This window comes from Hermetia illucens, chromosome 1 (assembly GCF_905115235.1).
Source record: "Hermetia illucens chromosome 1, iHerIll2.2.curated.20191125, whole genome shotgun sequence".
NCBI classification, from domain to species: domain Eukaryota; kingdom Metazoa; phylum Arthropoda; class Insecta; order Diptera; family Stratiomyidae; genus Hermetia; species Hermetia illucens.
Window position 1 is genome coordinate 186,691,782 of NC_051849.1, and position 20,570 is coordinate 186,712,351.

General features: G+C 39.3%; 1 protein-coding gene across 3 annotated transcripts in view; it reads left to right on the forward strand.

Annotated features, from left to right (window-relative positions):
• Positions 1-19,757, forward strand: part of LOC119661257 (heart- and neural crest derivatives-expressed protein 2) — a 50,651-nt gene extending 30,894 nt beyond the window's left edge. Inside the window, exons 4-5 of one of the 3 annotated variants that reach the window (XM_038070510.1) lie at positions 2,952-3,107; positions 19,595-19,757. In XM_038070510.1, coding sequence (XP_037926438.1) covers positions 2,952-3,107; positions 19,595-19,693 — 255 coding nt within the window. In that variant the 3' untranslated portion in view covers positions 19,694-19,757. The remainder of the gene's footprint in view (positions 1-2,951; positions 3,108-19,594) is intronic. The other 2 variants (XM_038070509.1, XM_038070508.1) reach the window with 2 other exon arrangements.
• Positions 19,758-20,570: the final 813 nt, after the last annotated feature.

A 20,570-nucleotide genomic window follows, 5' to 3' on the forward strand; every position in this document is an offset into this window, starting at 1 on the left:
CTAATTAATCCTTGTTTGCCGAATGCCCACTTTCCCGCGAGCTGAAAGTTTGCTTAGCAAGAAAAATTGCGAACTCTTGGCCGCGTTCGAAAGAAGAATCCTCCAAAGAATTTTTGGCCCCCTACATGAGGATGGACGATTCCGTAGCCTACACAATGACGAAATCTATGAACGATACCATGACCGTCCGGTTGTGGATAAAATCCGGCTCAATAGGTTACGGTGGGCGGGTCACTTAATCCGTATGGATGAGGATGATCCCACCCGGAAAGTCTATAAGGGCAATATCTATGGTAGAAAAAGAAGACGAGGTAGACCCTGCCTAAGATGGAGCGATGGCGTAGGTCAGGACGCCAGACAGCTTTTAGGGATATCGAATTGGTGGACCTCGACGCAAAACCGGGATGTCTGGAGTTCCTTATTATGGCAGGCCTAGATCGGATACCGGTTGTTGCGCCGTTGATGATGATGTTGCTGGGACGCCGCTCACGTTTCTTTACCACACGACGGTTGTCTAATGGTTATCCAAGGCTACTACTGGGCGGTGTGAGGCAACTTGATCCAGATATGGACAAGTATCGTTACTAGCCTTTGTAGAGTTAAAAGCGATCAGCGACTTTACCTTTTGTAACTGAACCAAGAGCTGACAATGCGCGTCCGCATGTCTCGCAACAAACAAAGGACTTAATCGATTTGGTTGGGAAGTCATTGCCCATCCCCTTTACAGCCCTGCCATTACACCCAGCGATTTCCATCAGTTTCTTAAGTTGGAAGAGCACCTACGCGGTCAACGATTTGAGACGGACGAGTTGAAATACGAAGTTTCCAGGTTTCTCAACGGGTTGGCGGCGGACTTCTTTGAACCGGAAATGCAAAATTGGATTACTCGTCAGAAAAAATGCGTAGAAAAAAGTGGAAAATATGTAGAAACAATAGTTTAAAGATCAACGTTTCCAACGATGTATTGGTTTTTTTCAAAAAAAATTCCTTGTGCTTGAAAAAAATGTGGGGACCTCATTTTCGAAATAAACCTCGTATATGTGATCCAACGGATTCTAGAGTTTTTTTGAGTCCCTGCTCTCAAAAGATGTAAACTTTGTACATGGTGATTTCAATGGTTAGGTCAAAAAGGAGCAAGTATACAGCGAAACCACTGGGAGTCGCAGATTCCATGACATAGTTGACGGTAACGGTAGGAGAATTGCAGAATTTGAATGCAATGAAACTTGGTCATCTCATCAAGTTCTCCGGTTCCTCATGTAGAAATTAATAAGAAAACGTGGACATTGTCGGTTCAAAAGACGTCCAACACAATCAATCATGAGAGCGAGATCAATCGATGTAAGATAGCAAATAATGGGGATAACAAGGGGCGCACAGCAATAAAATTCGGTGTCGTAAAGCTTCAGAATATATAAATGAGAGGAAACAACTGGGCAAGAATGAGTGGTTCGATGATGATGAATAAGCATGCGATTGACGCAAAAAATGCTAGATATAAGCAACATCAGGATCGATCTTTAACGAAACCTGTAGAAGGAAGAAGCGCAAGCAATTCTATGCAAAGATGCAGCTGAAAATTTTATGAGAGTCATGGAGCAAATCAAGAAACTGCCGGGCTCAACATCTCAAGAAAATACATAACACCGCGGCACTGTCTCTACCGATTGAGAAAGTCCCACAAACTACAATTAAAGAAATCAACAATCTACTAAAAATTAAAAAAAAAATGTAAACGAAATATTTGCGGAACTCCTGGCAATTGGTTTTACCATTTCGGAGGATGTGGAGGATCTATCGAAGATGTTACAGGCGATGACTTCTAGATGCCATGGGCCATTTCGTGTCTGGGATCGAGTCTCGGCTCTGGTCAAGGATGTTTGTATGTACAGTGGGCTTATGAAACCATGAGTATTGGACTCCTTCTTAAAAAACACGAGAAAGGTGCTTCCCCCCCCCCCCCCTCCCCCCGCGGAAGCGCTATCTTTTTCAAGGCTTAGGTAAATTTTATTATAATTTATTTTATATTAGTACTGATTTATTTGTATCCATCCAAGAGTCGAGAAAATAAGAGGTTTCATAAATTTGTCGATTCTCGTTCCAATTGACTTTATGAGATTTGTTCTTCATCAAATACATTTTCAATGGAGAAATTTAAAAAAGCAAACTGTACGCAAAAATTTACTGCTAATTTTCGATGGAGGCAGAATTTGTGAAATTAGTGAATAAAGATTGAGTATTCAGTAGGAAAATATATGTATCTGTATTCTTAAAAATAATTGAGATAATAAAAAATGTTAAAATCTGAACAAATGAGATAGTTGGATAAATAAACTTTGAGAATATATTTAAGGATGTGGAGAGTAACTTCGAAATCGTTCAATAACATTTCAGCGTTGATCATGTCGTGAAATATGACCTTCTTGATAAATTACATTGTAAGAACTGTATAAATAGAACATCTGAATTGAGAAGGAAGCTGCATGATTTGCATAATATTTCTTCACCAATGAAAGTAAATTGAACGTTTTTAATTTCTAGGGATTGAACAAGTTTAGGGAAATAAAATCAGGAATTTTTATGAAACTTTATTTTAGGCGTCGACAAACATGGATTAGAATGGTTTAAAATGTAAGGAGTATTCGATTTGAGGATTATTACTGCTATTATGTGACAAAGGTCATCAACAAGGCAACATTTTATTAATAGCGGCAGTAGTCTTCATACCCTTCTTTTTCTAATAATTTTATTAATATCTTTATTCCCGTGATGTTCTCCTAACCGTAAATTGGTTAGAGGAAGGATCTCAAATATTGAAATTAAATGTATAAATTAGTCTAAATCGTTTTTATGTATAATACATCTCAATTACTTTTTCTTTAAATTCCCCTGATGCATTCCATTTTGAATACTTTATCATCTTATCTTGAAATTATTATTTTTTCTTTCAGATAAAAACTTTAAGATTAGCCACATCATACATTTCATACTTAACAAGAGTTTTAGAAGGAGATCAGGACCCTTCAAGTGGATTTCGTGCAGAACTTGTGCCGTCATCACGTAAAATCAATGCTGAGCGACGGGCAAATTACAAAAATGAAATTCAGGTAATTGTTGAAATATTTTTATATATAATATATATATATATATACCTACAGTAGCCGAAAGTAGAGTCCCATAGGTGAATGATATATTTAGTATGAGAAAAATAAAAATTTAAAAAACAGGAATTTAGTAAGCCAAATTATTTAATATTAGCAAGATTACAAATTTATCTAAAAAGCAGCATAAGTAGAAACACCTGTTGATTATTTGATTAAATAAAACTTTATTGATTATAAAATGCTATGAGGAAGCCCTATTTCTATCGTAATGATCAATTTGATCAAAATATTTCATTATAAGGACAGCTTAAGGAATGGTACCACAATAAAGGCCTAAGAAAGGGGCTTGTTGTGAGAATTTTTGTGTTGAAGATAAGGCCTTAGGAGGAGGAATGCAAGTAAGGGGGATTATTACGCAGATATTTCAGTATATTGCAAAATAAATTTTGTAAAGAAATATATAAAGGCGGCGCCACTGCAGTAATTCTCCTGAAACTTGTCGAATTTTAGGTGCTCTGCGGCACGCAGTGTAACTAGTACCAATTTAAAGCTGGAGAACAGAAAAGAATTGTTTTAATCGACACGAGTGCAGCTAGAGAATGCCGTACTAAATGTTAGATATATATTGACTTTTAAAGAATTTTGTATAAAGTTGCTCAAATTTCATCCAAAAACAAGTCGGAAACCGGAAGCTCAACGCTTCAGGTATGAAGGGTTTGTTGATTTTTTATGTAAGGATAGTTGATTACACGAAGGTTCCATTTATATATAGCTCAGAGTGTATATACGTTGATATAGCCGATGTGGTGCTGGTATTTTAACTCTTAGGGGGTAGTAATTTAACGCGAAAGAGGTTTGGAGTAACTTTTCAAAATATAATAATGTACTATTATTAATTTTATTTGAACAGATATTTTAATGGAGGGATACCATATGCACTGATGAATATAATTTTTTCCCAGTTTTTGGTAGGGTAATTTCTGAGAACGGAACCTTGAAGTAGAGAATGTCAAAAATAATGTTTGTTTCAATAAGTAATAATCGAGATCTTTCATTTGATACTCTACGTGGCTATACTTGCCGAAAAAAAATATGCAATCCTCTCTTACGAATTAGGGGACCCCCCCCCCCCCCCCCCGCCCCCCCCTTAAGTGCTACGTTCAGTAATGTAATTTATCGCATTTGATGGGTCACAGTTCCCACCTTCTTACTCAATTTCGTTAGTAAATCTCACCAAAATGGCGGCTAGTCAGTGTTTTTGCAGAAATGAAAAAGATGGCAAAAATCACTGGTCATAAGGGGGCCATCCCGTGTGAAGGCCGTTTTTTTCGTTTTTTTTTTAGAATTTTTTTGTGGAGAACTGGATAAAGATAAAAATACGGATTTTTCAACATATATTTATTAATATCTTGGGCATGCGTAACAATTTTCTTAACCCGATAGCATAGTTCGTTATTGAAATACAGAGCATTTTATACACCCATCTCCAAAAAAGGTGTTTTTCTGCTGCCACGCTAGAGGGCACTACGATCGTCTTAAAACAAGTAAACGGCATTTTAACGTGCAGACTTAACTGCAGTCCGCAAACTAGGATTATTAAAAAAATATTAAACGTTACATTTTTGGCGCCTTGCTAAACTTTTTTTTTGTGAATTTTGGCGTTTTTTAAGGCTTTTTTAATGAATAAAAAAACTACTGAATGAATCGCAATTATCATAGTCTGCGAACTTTAGAAATATATTCTGAATAAGTCGTGAAAATTTCAAAGAATTTCGTTGGATACATTTTGGGCTATGATGGCAGCAGATTTTCAATATGCAGTTTCGAGAAAAATGCATTTAAAAAGTAGAATGTGATTTTTAGCCATAAAATCTTAACGAATCATTAATCTGCTACTAGTCCTAGGTTTCTTCAAGGACACATGTATAGCCTTGGCTTCAATTCTTGTTCTTTTATTGAAGTCATTCGAACGTCATTCCGACCAATAAATACGCGTTTTATTACGGCGATCGACATAAATCTGGCATGTGACTTATTACGTTTTTAACACTATAATTTCCGAACGACTCCGAATATCAAAAAATCACTTTGCCCATATATTCTATACTATATCTAGACGCGAACTCTTGGCCCCATTCGAGAGAAGAATCCTCCGAAGAGTTTTTGGCCCTCTATATGAGGATGGACGATTGCGTAGCTTACATAACGACGAAATCTATGAGCGATACCATGACCGTTCGGTTGTGGATAAAATCCGGCGGGTCACTTAATCTCTATGGATGAGGATGATCCAGCCCGGAAAGTCTATAAGGGCAATATCTATGGTAGAAAAAGAAGACGGGGGAGACCCTGCCTAAGATGGAGTGATGGCGTATGTCAGGACGCCAGACAGCTTTTAGGGATATCGAATTGGTGGACCGCAGCGTAGAACCGGGATGTCTGGAGTTCCTTATTAAGGCAGGCCTAGACCGGATACCGGTTGTTGCGCCGTTGATGATGATGATATCTAGACAGAATTGATGTCAAAAAAAATTCGATTCCGCGGATTCGACACATGGGATGACCCCCTTAATAAAATTTGAATAATGCGATATAAAGAATGTTTTGTGTACCATAGTTTGGGAGAAGTAAGTTGTTTTGAATATACAGAAAAAAAATCGTAAGAGCATAAAGCCTGATTCTACGCCTATAAAATCCAAACGACACAAAATTCGCTGAAATTCCTGCAGCATATTCTGAGAGCTAAGCTAAGGATCTATTCAGTAAAAAAAGTCGATTCTGAAAACCTCCTAATGTGGTTCCCCCCTTAAACGGGTTTATATTTTGATTATTTTACTTTTTTCCAACGGTTTATTTTTGAGAAAAAGGAGAGCTATTTTGATGAAATTTTGCATATATATTATCATAAAGTTGTTTAAAAAAAGGATTTATGAAATTTTCCAGGCTGCTATTCATTTACTACAATTTTTTTAATAAAAAGTTAAAAATTGACGGCGTTTGTGATGTCGAGTTACTGGGATGTTAAAAAAAGTGGGGTTTTAATCAGCATGAAATTCTCTATAGAATGAACCACAATCAAAAAATTTCTTCAAAAAATAACCAAATAACGGCGTGTTTTTAAACTACAATGACATAAGTTGAAATTAGTGTCCATGTTTTTTTTTTACAGTTGGTATATAAAGTTGAAAAATGAGAACTAGGTTTTTTTCCTTATCCTGTAAATATTTTTATTTTTTCCCCGCATACGATCGCTAGTACCTAGTACTAGCACTGAAGAAGGAGGCACGTGGTCTCCGAAACGGTCGTATGCGTTTTCGTATTAAATTTCAAAGCGAATGGTCAAGTGGTTTTTTCTTAATCCTCCACACCTACCCAAAAAAAAATTGTTTTGAGAAAATGCGTCTAAAAATTTATTACAGTATTGACAATAGTGACTTTTCAGTACACAAGCTGAATCGTAACCGGTAAAACCAGTTTCCAAAGTGTTCCCTTCTATTTAGACATCATCATCATCATCATCAACGGCGCAACAACCGGTATCCGGTCTAGGCCTGCCTTAATAAGGAACTCCAGACATCCCGGTTTTGCGCCGAGGTCCACCAATTCGATATCCCTAAAAGCTGTCTGGCGTCCTGGCCCACGCCATCGCTCCATCTTAGGCAGGGTCTGCCTCGTCTTCTTTTCCTACGATAGATATTGCCCTTATAGACTTTCCGGGTGGGATCATCTTCATCCATACGGATTAAGTGACCCGCCCACCGTAACCTATTGAGCCGGATTTTATCCACAACCGGACGGTCATGGTATCGCTCATAGATTTCGTCATTGTGTAGGCTACGGAATCGTCCATCCTCATGTAGGGGGCCAAAAATTCTTCGGAGGATTCTTCTCTCGAACGCGGCCAAGAGTTCGCAATTTTTCTTGCTGAGAACCCAAGTTTCCGAGGAATACATGAGGACTGGCAAGATCATAGTCTTGTACAGTAAGAGCTTTGACCCTATGGTGAGACGTTTCGAGCGGAACAGTCTTTGTAAGCTGAAGTAGGCTCTGTTGGCTGACAACAACCGTGCGCGGATTTCATCATCGTAGTTGTTATCGGTTGTGATTTTCGACCCTAGATAGGAGAAATTGTCAACGGTCTCAAAGTTGTATTCCCCTATCCTTATTCTTGTTCGTGTTTGTGTTTGACCAGTGCGGTTTGATGTTGTTGGTTGATTCGTCTTCGGTGCTGACGTTGCCACCATGTATTTTGTCTTGCCTTCATTGATGTGCAGCCCAAGATCTCGCGCCGCCTGCTCGATCTGGATGAAGGCAGTTTGTACGTCTCGGGTGGTTCTTCCCATGATGTCGATATCGTCAGCATAGGCCAGTAGTTGGGTGGACTTGAAGAGGATCGTACCTCTTGCATTCACCTCAGCATCACGGATCACCTTCTCGAGGGCCAGGTTAAAGAGGACGCATGATAGCGCATCCCCTTGTCGTAGACCGTTGTTGATGTCGAATGGTCTTGAGAGTGATCCTGCTGCTTTTATCTGGCCTCGCACATTGGTCAGGGTCAGCCTAGTCAGTCTTATTAATTTCGTCGGGATACCGAATTCTCTCATGGCCGTGTACAGTTTTACCCTGGCTATGCTATCATAGGCGGCTTTAAAGTCGATGAACAGATGGTGCAACTGTTGTCCATATTCCAACAGTTTTTCCATCGCCTGCCGCAGAGAGAAAATCTGATCTGTTGCTGATTTGCCTGGAGTGAAGCCTCTTTGGTATGGGCCAATGATGTTCTGGGCGTATGGGGCTATCCGGCCTAGCAAGATAGTGGAGAATATCTTATAGATGGTACTCAGCAACGTGATACCTCTATAATTGCTGCACTGTGTGATATCTCCCTTTTTATGTATGAGACAGATTATGCCTCGCTGCCAATCGTCAGGCATTGATTCGCTGTCCCATACCTTGAGCACAAGTTGATGAACCACTTGGTGTAACTGGTCGCCTCCATATTTAACCAATTCGGCTGTAATTCCATATTTAGACAACATGCTAGTAAAACGAGAATGTGTAATATACCCAGCTAAAGCAGAGTTTTGAAGAGAAAGGCACGATACAAGAAGTACTGTCTACTCATTTTCAAAATCGAATATGACTTTCATAGTCTTACCACATATTTTCAAATGTATTTTCAACCAAAATCAATTATAAATTATTTTTTTTACAGAACTTGAGCCCCTCATGTCCCCTTAATAAGGAACGGTTTCGCGAAAATATGTACTAATTCGATATCGCTTGCAATTGCTTGGGGTTTCCATTTCTTGGAATATATTTCCTGAACTAAGGGAAACTGCCATTTTAGTAAATTTAATTCCTTTCACACTATAACGCGTCTATTGTTAAACAATTTATGTGCTATTTATTGTTCATTGCTGATGGGTAAGGAAATAAAATTAGCGTTTTGCTTTATACTTTATTTCTTTATTTCCCTGAAACAAAAAGGTATTTGTGAGTCATCTTTACTTAGTTTTTATTAATAGTCTAAGAGCTGGCTACATAAACGTCAACCTGACTTCTTGAACTAAAAGTTTTGCTTGTAAATAGTTGGTATGATGTCGGTCGGATAGTCTGAAGTCTGAAGACAAGAGCATAGGCGGACTATTAAAACGGTCAAATTTTCGTCAAAAAAATGACTTTTGCATGGTTCAATTTTTGCCTAGATATCCAACAAAGACCCGAAAATACAGGAAAAATATTGTCAGAAGGTTAGGGTTCTCAGAGCGGTCGATAAAAGTGATTTTGATTATCTTTCGCATGAGGGGACTGATATTAAAATTATGTATATCATATCTAAACTAAGTTCAGATTGTAATGCTGTGGCGGCACATCAGAGGCGAGAACAACAACTGCATTGCCGGTGGTGAAATCGCCTCTGCTGACGTACTGCATTGCCGCCGACAAGGCTGGCGGACTGTACCGTCAGCGACGCAGCTGACGGCTTGTCACGGGCTCCCATCTTTCCTCTTTCTTGTTCGAACCGCCGGCGCAACCGGACAAGGCTCTAAAAGAAAATATAATTATCTAGAGTCAACAGGACGAGGCTTCTAAACTGGTGACCCCGATGTAATCTGAACACGTAACCTTCTGATCTGGAGTCAGAGCTTCTCCCATTTTTCCCGAATCTGAGCACTTGGACCATTTCGAGTGCATTTTTCAGCGTCTCCTTGAAGCCCGGGCTTGTTCTAAACGTTGAAAAATACCTACAGAAGCAGGTGAAATTTCTCGGCCACATGATTACCCTTGACGGATTTCAACCTTGTTTGAAGCGGTAAAAAACTTTCACCTGCCAAGCACGGTGAAGGATCTGTGAAGTCTCCTAGGTGTGTTAAACTTCTATCGTTTCTTGCCCAAGGCCGGTTACTTGTCTGGGCTCAAAACCAAAGGCTCCCGTGAGGTTGTGTGGTCTACTGAGGCCGTCCAGGCATTTGAAGCTGTCAAACAACAGCTTGTTGATGCTACACTACTGGCATTTCCTCGGCCCGATGCACACCTAGCTGTGTTCATCGATGCCTCAGACACAGCGGCTGAATCAAAACTGGCAACTTTTGAGCTTCTTTTCAAAACAACCCAACCCAGCTCAACGTAATTACAGTGCCCACGAATGTGAGCTACTCGCCGGATACCCCTCCATTAAACATTTCTGCTTCTCCCTTGAGGGCATTCAGGATTGTCCTTTAACATATTGCAGGTAGCTTATTCTAAACATGAAGGATATAAATGCAAATTATCAGTGCTTTGCTTTTTGTAACTTTAAGCCTTCTAACTGCCCTTGATTTTCCACCTCCACAGCTTTCTCACAATATGCACAAATTCAGTCGGGCAAAAAGTCAGCTTTTTTGAAGGAAATTTGGCAGGTTTGACAGACCGATCGCGCCTTTGTCTTCCTGTAAGCCTTCTAACTATCCGAATTTTGCTTCACCGGCAACAATCCAACCATTTCTAAATATCTGAAATGATTACTTACTATACAACTTACCGAAGCATTTTTATTTATTTGAATACATTGGAATCTGATGTGAGAATTTGCCAAATCATCTCACGACTATAATCTGACGCACATACATGATATTCGGTTATTTAAGCAAGCAGGTTCAAAACAACACAACACAACACCCAAAACTACATACATATGTGTAAACACATGTGTACGTACTTTCTAATAATCCAGAAAACGTTTTGGTAAATTGCATGAGCAGTAAAATTTGGGTAATTCTAAGTCATATAATTGCACATTAACTGTATTGTGAAATGCCTTTATTCGGGATTTCCCACACTTGAAATTCACTTTTCCAATCTAATTTATGTTTATTGCTATCGTAACATCAAAATCTACTTCAGAAATCACACTTCTCCCCGCCTATCAAATTAACTTGTTTCTGGTTTTATATTGTTGATGCACTTAAACAATCATCAACGCATGCCGAAAACTATTCAATTATCAAATTATTCACCCCGTCCGTTTTATTATTACGCAAGTGGTGTGAAAATAAAGGAGGGTTGTTCTGGTAATTGTGTTCTGTAACATAATGTGATGTGGCTTTCTGCATGTGCCAAAACATGAGGGTGGGTGAAGTTTTGTGTTGTAGGGTGTTTAGTAATTACAGAGTGGTTTCAGTCTATTAACTTCAATTAAAAAGGCAAGTGTTTTGGTACTTTTCGACATACATAGATAAATGATTAACTTGATTATATTTATGTATCTTAAACTTAATACCTCTCTCGGATGAATACAATTTGTAGGAAAAGTGAAAGAAAGGTTTTCAAAATAAAATAAAATGATAAAATATAATAAAATAAAATAAAATAATAAAATAAAAAATAAAGTATGCTGGCGCATGAACATCAGCCCATCTTTGGCTTGGGGCCCGTAACCCCACCTCTAAAACTCAAAATAGTTAGGGAGCCACAAAGGAAATATAACGGGCGGATTATATGGCAATTGAAAAGGAACAAGGATGTGCGTATTTTTCATGGGACATACGCATACATGTTTCGAATTATATAATAGTAAGGTCAATATCGGCTCGAATCATGATCTTGTTGGCACAACTTCAAGAGCTGAAATACCAAAATCACAAATTCCTCTCCATTGCATCTTATTTTAGGAAAGATACTTAAATCTTTATTCTTCCGTCGTTTTGTCTATTCCCATTAACTCAAAGGCCGCGTACCATAGCCAGAGTATAACTTTACCCTATGGAAGCATCCCCCATTCCATCTCAACAAAGTTGACTAGACTTACCAGGCTGTGTTTGACCAATGTTGGCAATATTCAACACCATCTCTCTCTATATGAGATTAAACATTCTAGCTAATAACAATATGAATGAAGCAATCTGCGCATTACTTTTAGCATAGTAAAGCCTTCTTTAGTCTATCAAAATGGTTTCACTCAAAGTATGCTTGTGCAAGTCAGTTAATTGATTACAGTGCAATAAGTAGCTGTGAAATGGGACAAATGGCTTTTATTAGTGTGCATAAAATTTAAGGCTCTGATTAATTTTTGAAGTTGGTCTTCTAATAAAAGTCTAAGTGAGCGTTTATATGGTTCCTGGCAAAGTGCTTCAACTCCTTCTCACCACTTTCCGAGAAAATTACACTTTTTGGCCATCCTGGGGGAGAGAGTTCGATCGCATTGTATAACCAGCAATGAAGTTGTCAATTGTTTCTATTGTGTGACCTGTCCACTGACACTTTGACAATCTATACAAAGCCTTAAAGTGTTTTCTTTATATAAAGTCTAGGCCTTGAAATGTAAGCCAGTTAGATATTTATGTAAATTACGCTGAACAGTTTATTTCCCTTTTTTTCTTTGACATTAGAAATTCATCTTCTCCAACTAGGCAGTCTAGCGACCGCTACATGATTGGTCCGTTGCAGCTTGCAGAATTCGATTAAATTCGTCAGACAATTGATACAACTCACTGTTGAAACAATTTCCCCATTTTCCCTCAACCATGTTGATCTTTTTTTCTGACACCAGCATTGACGTTCACTTTTCTCATCCCCAGAGCAGGGCAGGCTATCCTAATATCTTGTAGATGTTTATTTGTGTTTTTTTCCTTATAAGAAGTCTTGATTTGCCCCTAAATTTCGTTCGTTTATAAGTAGACGAACTTGTCTACTTGTTCAAAGTTTTGTTTGCTCTTCGTGGGGTGGCTGTATGCACTTGGTTTTCGACTCCTTGACTCTGTGTCAGCCTTCACCTGTTGTTAACTCAAATTTTTGGTACACATTCTTTGCACAAAGTTACACATTACTAATTATGTGGAACAGCACTGAAGTCAGTTTCCTAGTGCTCGTACTTAAGCGCCAGTTTAAAGAGCATGGGGGTCAGTTCGTCTTTTTGTTTGCCTGTTAACTTCTTCGGAAAGGTCCTTTTCAACTATTCTTGGATTTGCACTTGGCCTCCATTATTTTCTATCGTCATTTTCACTAACAAGACAGCTTTGTTGGTATTCGTAATCAATTATTATTTTGTAAAGTGCATTATGATCTAATCTATGGTAGGTTTGACAGAAATAAACTGCTCACGTAAGTTGAAGCTATATAATATTATATATTCCTAAAATTTTTCAAAAACCTGTTTCATTGAAAACGTTGAAAATAATCTATTCACGACTGACCATCAAAATTTCAAATCACTTTGGCGGGATGACTTTGTTAGAAGGATATTCTATATTATTTGTCATCCTTGATAGCATCTTCATAACAGTGTGGCTTTCGTCTCACAAACCGCCACCCTGGACATATAATGGTGATTTTCTGCCGGTAATCAAATAGTGTTCTGTCGTTGATGTTGATGATGAAGTTTGATTTTCGCCATAATTTTATAAATTCAACTGCCGTGGTCTGTTCCAGCCAGTTTTAAGAAATCTGCTGGAATTCCAGTTGATTTTGTGTGCTTTATTTGGTTTGAAACTATATAAGGTTGTCACTATTTCGTCATAATTCAAACTTATGAGTCCATGGTTTCCACTTAGATCATGTAAAACAACGAAAGGTCCCCAGTCTGAAACCTGCGTCAGGAGCTGTTGAACTAATCTCGTTTTTAATTTGGGTATGTCCTTAATAACATAACCATCATCGTCTTTACAGAGGGTATTTTGAGGTATGTAGCCTTATATCCTCCTCTCGTGCTCTGTTTTTGTTATTTTTTGGGCAAATATTACAATTTCTACTATTGTGCTTTCGGGGTATATAATTAATTTTTATGAGGGTGATTGCCTCGCTTACATTGAAAAGAGAGTTATTTCTGAAAATTACCAACCGTCATCTGGTCTGTTTTTTAAGAAATTCATTTCTCCAGTGGACACGGCATATCCAACTGCAATTGGATCGCGTTATATTTGAGATATCAAGATTAACGTATGATGTATGATGCATCTATCTTGATATCTCCATTGTTTGTTACATAGAACAAGTGTTTCTCTGTAAGCCTATTGTAATGAAAAGTGTCGTCGATCTACCTCGTTCTTCCTTTCCTTGGACAAATGATAACTTATGATAAAATTTGGTGATGGGACCCATATTCGTTAAGAATGGTTTTAGAGTTCTGATTTTACAAATGACCACTTATTCAGTGCTTTAGTCATTATTGCGGTCATGTTACTCATGGTGCTTGTGATACTGAACGAAATCGACAATTTAACTCAACATTTCTTAAAAAAATTGGGAAGTCTATGAATTGTGAATTCCCTTTAGTTTTGTATTTTTATTTCAATTACGTTCCAAGCTGTGCTCATTGGGAGCTAGGTAGAGAAGATTTTGAAGTCGCATCAGTTTAAACGGCCAAAAGTTTATATATCTAGCAAGCGAGATGTTAGATAGCTAAGGATCTTATCGTTTCTCAGAACTTTCCTTTGTCAAAGGTTCACACCCTTTAAGGCCGCCACTCACGATCAGGCCGGTCTGTCAGTTACGTGCGAATAGTCCATAGTTGGTGGCATCTAAGTTTTCAGTTTGAACTGTACAAGCGTTAATGTGCTCGAAGGTTGTAGAACTGACTGGAAAAGAAGTGAGCGAGAGTTTTATGAGCATCTTCATCGCTGGTAAACATTTTTATGAATGGTGAAATAAAACAAATATCTAAAATTTGCGTTTTAAAGCTTTACAAGGCCAGAGTTGTCCATTTTGTTGATATGTGGATAGTGTTTTCAGTCCAAAAGATGTTCGGATGGATTGCGGACTGTTGAAGCAAAACTGACAGGTCTGCCGGATCGTGGATGGTCGGCTTTACATAGGTTATTGCCTTCTAATATTGATAATTTTCCATTTGAGTAGTATCGAGTATTAAAAGACTTCATGTTTCATGCAAAGATCGTTTGCAAGTGCGTTAGTGTGTGCAGGCAAGCAAATTCCCTTTGATTTGTCCAAAAGACCGACATTCGATCAGATCGGTGGTAAGCGCTTGCCAAGCCAAAAACTCTATCCACATGTTTGCGTGCGAGGATTTGTTGATGTTTGCAAACATGTGGATGCACCATCAGGGAACCCTCGCAAGCAAAATATGGTGCGGGCGGAAATTTTATGTATTGCATTTTATAATTGGTCTGCCGACGTGGTCCGGTCAGGATTGATTTAAGATTGATTGAGACCCAGTTTGCCTAATTTGAAGAATTTCGCCAAATTGCTCAAAGTTCATGGTAAATAGGAAATAGTTGAGAAATGTAAATATTGATCATAGAAGAGTTGCTCCCCGCTAATGATTGCAGTTTATTCAATTTTCTCGACATTTAGCTTTGGTAATGGTTCTATTTTTTATTGCAAATGTGTAGTGTATCTCAGATGGATCGTAAGAGGCGATGAAGTGGCTTCGCAGCTTTCGGGATGTCAATAAATAGGATCATCAGGGTCGCCATTTTCTGACTTTATTACGGTTGTTATTTTCATATCGTATGCCAGCTTAGTTGTGCTCTCTTTGTAATTAGTAGCATGTTCTTTTAGATCCTTCAGTCCTTAACACATCATCTACAAAATTGTGCGTGTCTAATACGATGCGTTGGAAGTGTACAAGGATCTGAATCAGAAATTTGAGGAAAATCTTGAAAAGAATGCGAAACGAAATTGGAAAATAAAAAAATATAGTTCGATAGCGCGCCTGGAGCCAGAAAACTAATCCGCGTGCCACCAATCCACGACAGACCACGTCTTCTTTCGATGCCTCTTCTATCTCAGGTGTCGATGAGACGCGGCGTATAGATTTTCCTTCCTATCTAGGCATCTGTTGACCAAAAAATCTAAAGATGAGGTTTAGATTTGAGACGATCATTGATACGTCGATCACAAAGAATACCAGTTCTGGAAAGCCACTTCATTCAGGTTGCGTTAATCCGTGAAACAATTTCATAACGCAGTTCTCCATTGGCTGATAACATTGACCCGAGGTATTTAAATCGCTCAGTTCTGGGTAGGTTTCATGGGGATCTGTTCTCAAAAACTCGACAGATAAAATCTGAGAACGTGTTGTATGGCGATGATTCCATATTTGGACAAGTCGAGATCATTTTTGCTATTAGACGCTAGGAAAACATCATCTGCATAAAGCAGCGTATAGGGCACTGGACGTTGGATATCCCGTGTGACGGTGTCTACAACAAGAACAAAGAGAAGCGGTGAGAGGGCACTTCTTTGATGAGCACCAACAGAGACACGAAGTGATTTTGATACATCCGCCATACTGCGAACTTCACTTTTCGGATCGTGATAGAGCAATTGAATCCAGCGCACGAGTTCTTCTGATACTAAGTGTTGTCGTAAAGCATACCAGATGAGTTCGTGTGGCACACGGTCAAACGCTTTCTCCAGATCTAGAGATCCAGAAATACAAAGTAAACAGGGCGATGCTTTTCATGGTGTTTCTCAATGAGTAACCGCGCAGCGTGTATTGCGTCAGTAGTTCCGCAGTTCTTGACAAATCCGGCTTGATTCACGGTTATTTCAACGATTTCGCGAATACGGTTCAAAAATCTTTAGGGTATGGGACAGGAGCCGGATTGGATGGTAATTTGAACATTCTGCTGGACTACCTTTCTTTTCCCATATTGGAACTGTAGTACTTTCTTGACAGTCGGATGGTGTTCTTCCTTCTTGAATAACCACAATCTGAACCGCGCTGCGGCAAGCTACAACGGTATTGAGTGCATGGCTCAGTATTCATACTGGTGGATGCAAGACCTACCTAAATCTTGACCGAACTAAGGAGTACGGTACCTGTGTTGAAACGCAAAACCACGCTGAGACCCGAAGGGGTCTGTTCACTTGAACGCAACAACAACCCCCATAAAGCTCCCACTAGGGGGCCAACCGCAAACAACCGAGCTGAACGCACATACAGCAGGAGTTCACCTGAAGTATGTGAATTCAGGGGCTATCCTGGTTCCCATGGTACCAGTATACCCCTGTCGTGACCTATAGCTCAGATGAGTCCCCGTGCAGATTCAGGTCTGATCGCCCTAATTAGGCCTTTGGAGCATTCGCCTACTGCACCATGGCCGACAAACCAATGTGATATAGCCTCTCCTCGGCCACTTGGTTTTGGTTCGGCCGACAGGGTTGCCGCCTCATCTTCCTCTCCGCCACCTCTGAGCACCAGTTGCGCTGACAGTTAAGTCCTTGAGGGTTTAACGTGAGCACCTGTCTGGACGATTTAGTCCTACGGTCTTCTTAAGACACGGATTGATTTTGTGACTACAATGAGAGTCTCGCTGAGACAAGCGACAACGGTACCAGTCTATACCAAGTGCATGGCTTAGCATTCATACTGGTGGATGCAAGACCTACCTAATTCTCTACCGAATTAAGGAGTACGGCACCCGTGTTGAAACGCAACACCACGCTGAGGCCCGAATGTCTCTTCTCGCTTGAGCACAACCACAAACACCATGAAATTCCCACTAGGGGGGGCCAACCGCAAACAACCGAGCTGTACTCACATACAACGGGAGTTCACCCGAAGTATACCCCTGGTGAGGTTTCGTGACCAATTTTCCACATCAGATGAGTCCTCGTGCAGACTCGGGTCTGATCGCCCTGATTAGGTCTTTGGAGCATTCGCCTACTGCATCATGGTCGGCAAGCCAAAGTGAGTACAGCGTCTCCCGGTGCCATCACTATGGAAGTTCTTCTCGGCCACTTGGTTTTGGTTTGGCCGACAGGGTTGCCGCCCCGTCTTCCTCACCGCCACCTCTGAGCACCAGTTGCACTGACAGGTGGAACTGGTCCAAGTGTCGGCGATGATTGTGGAAGTGGAGGATGAGCAAATTCTTCCGTTGAAATCCGCTCGAAATATTCTCACCATCTATCTGTTGCGACTCGACGGTTGGTAGGGAAAATAGCGTTCTTGTCATTAACGCAGCAGAAATGTTCGATATCCTGTGTGCGTTTGTTTCGGCTTTTGGAAAGTCGATACAGATCTCTCTCGCCATCCCGAGTGTCCAGTTCATCGTTAAAATCTTTGTAATGGGCCACTCGGGTGACAAGGATCGCTTTCTTTCCTTTGCAGTTGGCATTCTTATAAATTTGCCAATTAGGGAGCATTTTATCGTCGAAAAACTTGTGGTAGAGGCGTTTCTTTTCAGGACTTTCATTTCAATACCGTCATTCCAAAGCTAAGTATCTCGGTTGATGTAGCGCTTATCTGGCTTGGTGACCCAACGGTTACAGAGACTGCTTTGTAGATTGTGTCTTTAATTAATTTAATTTACTGTGCGGCGGGCCTGGGCGTTCCTCACACTGTTTTATCGGTGGCTTGATTTGCAGGACGGCAATCAACGTCCGATGTTCAGGTTCGATAGTCTCATAGGGAAGGGCTTTACAATCAGTGACGGTGGTAAAATGTCGGCGTCTTATGAGAATATAGTCAATTTGCGTTTTATTATTCCCACTGTAAAATGTAGGAAGATGAGACAATCGTTTGATGAACCATGTTTTCATAAGTACGCCTTTTCCGAAGGGCTCTTGCGAGTTCCTCGGTCTTTCCAGTTAGGGTTCCAATATTTAGCGTGCAGACACGTATTCGTTTTGCTCGGAGTAACTTACTTGCGTCCAGACGCCGCACTTGCCTTAAAAGCCCTTGTCCATTTCTCGACAGAATCATGGTCCGTTCTGCCGCGTCGACTGACGCGCTCCGAGGTTCGATCCGATCATTTTGCTTCCAACGACATTGAATGCATTTTCTTGGTCGGCCTGTCAGGGAACCTGTCACGAAGAGGGATCAGGTAGGATTTAGCATTGTGAAATAACTCCAACTACACTTTATTTATCTCTTTCTCTGATCTGACGATAGTAAAAAGTACGTTGCTCAAACCCTTTACCTTTACCTGGGCTTGGGACCAGATGCTATGCTTGTTAATAGCATGGAGGAGTTAAAAGAAATAATTAAATTAATTCAACTAAATCATTTAACTAATAGAAGAAAATACTAATTTCAATATAAATGCATCTGATATAATAATGAAAGCAACTGCTTATTCCAACAAAAAATTAATGATTAATAATAGCACTTTTCCATCAAATGGATCCCGACTTTGACTCCCTTAATCTCGAAAAAAAAAAAATCTTAAACCTTTGTTTCTACAAAGTCCAGTTAACAAATCCCTGCTTCTGATATATCCTTGATCATATTTTCTTACACTTTTGTTAAATATACTTCCAAAATCCCAAACAAATTTACAAAATACCCTAAATATGGAGTAGAAGAATATAAATATAAATATATCAATATATAATAATATAATAATGTAGTTCAAGGTGAGAATACTATATATACATTTTCAAAACAGCAGATTTAAATTTAAAATACAAAAATTATTTTTCAGAAATCTATCTATCTTCATGTATCATATCGCATTCCATTTTCCTGAGAGTTAAGAAAATTCCATTTCCATATAAAAACTTTGCTAGTGGCCCAGGCATTTGCTATTCCAGAACGGTCTGTCATAATTTCCGATTGAAAATAATCCTGGGAAAATCGCTGGCTTCCGAGGTCAATTGCTTTCTTCAATTAAAACTTTCTATCTCTTGGCATAGTAATTCGAAGGAATGTTTATAGCTGCAATTAGTCAGAGTACGGGCCAAAATCACTAAATAGAACTGTATCCATCCCAACGTTATGTCGGCGTTTCTAAAAACCCTTTTAACTCTAGACTACTAGTTCCCGGGCTTGTGGCATGGCGGATTAAGTTTGTATTATACCCAGAATGCTGCTTAGGCCTCATTAACCCACGCAAGAAGAAAACGAATTCTTAAGTGGTTTCCGATGAGATAAAACCGAGTGAAAGATGAAAAGTGTATTATTGAGGAAGATGCTCTTGTGCAATGTATTTTTAATTTATCAAGTGTAGTTGGCTCTGGGAGTTTCTGTTTCTTATTTTTGTAAATTTCAGAAAATAAGGATATTTCATATACCAGCACTCATTTCATTTGATATCTTTATCTTTTAGGCTTTAGTGAATGGCATTCAGACGGTTGATACGAGGAAGTGCAAGGGACGAACGGGTTGGCCGCAACATGTCTGGGCGTCTGAGTTGAAACAGGAGTGAAGCTAGAAATAAGATATTATTATGCAATTCATCTTTTATCTGTACTATTTCAAATAGGAAATTAAAATATTATTTAAAAGGTGTGAAATTGTTTGTACTTTGTGGGGAAGATGTTGACGGAAGAAAAAGGAAGTGCGGAGAATGTTTACGAAACAGGTTTGAAAATTCAAATTTTTCGTGTTTCCGAAAAATAAATGGAAAACGTGGAAGACGATCGTGAGTCCAGGCCAGCCTGCTCCTTATAGATGAAATTGGCGACTTCAAATTTTAAATTTTTGTAGCTATGATCTTCCATTGCAATTGCAATTTATGATAGAAAGTGCACACGGGGCTCAAGTAGGTAAATCAAAAGGTAAACAAGTGAAATTTTGACGAAAATTCGAGTGTGAAGCCTAAAGTGTTCTTATCAAGTAGTTACACTGGATTGTCGTCTATTTTATAACTGCAAGTTCTCGCTCATGATTAGGAGTAGGAATCGGCAGAAAATAAAGGTACAGATTTCTGAAGCTTTCATGGACACAAGTGTACTCTGAAGAAAGTGGTGTCTCCACCCACCTATCTGACTTATAGTTGCTATCCTATTTTGCGCTCAGAATAGATCCAGGCATGGGCCAGGACCAAGCCAACAGAAGCACATTATATCATACATAAATATATTCCGAATTCATAAATCTGTATACCAACACACGAAGTATTGCGAGTTGGAACCCAATGACAAAGGATAACTCTGAGTGGAACTAGTAGTCAAGGTTAAACCTGTGAAGAACCGTTTATGTGATGACCTTCGCGCCTGCCAGATTTGTGTGCGAAACAGTGAACGCGAATTTAGTACTATTAATGCGTTAGATGACATCAAATTCAGTCCCTTCGTCGGCAG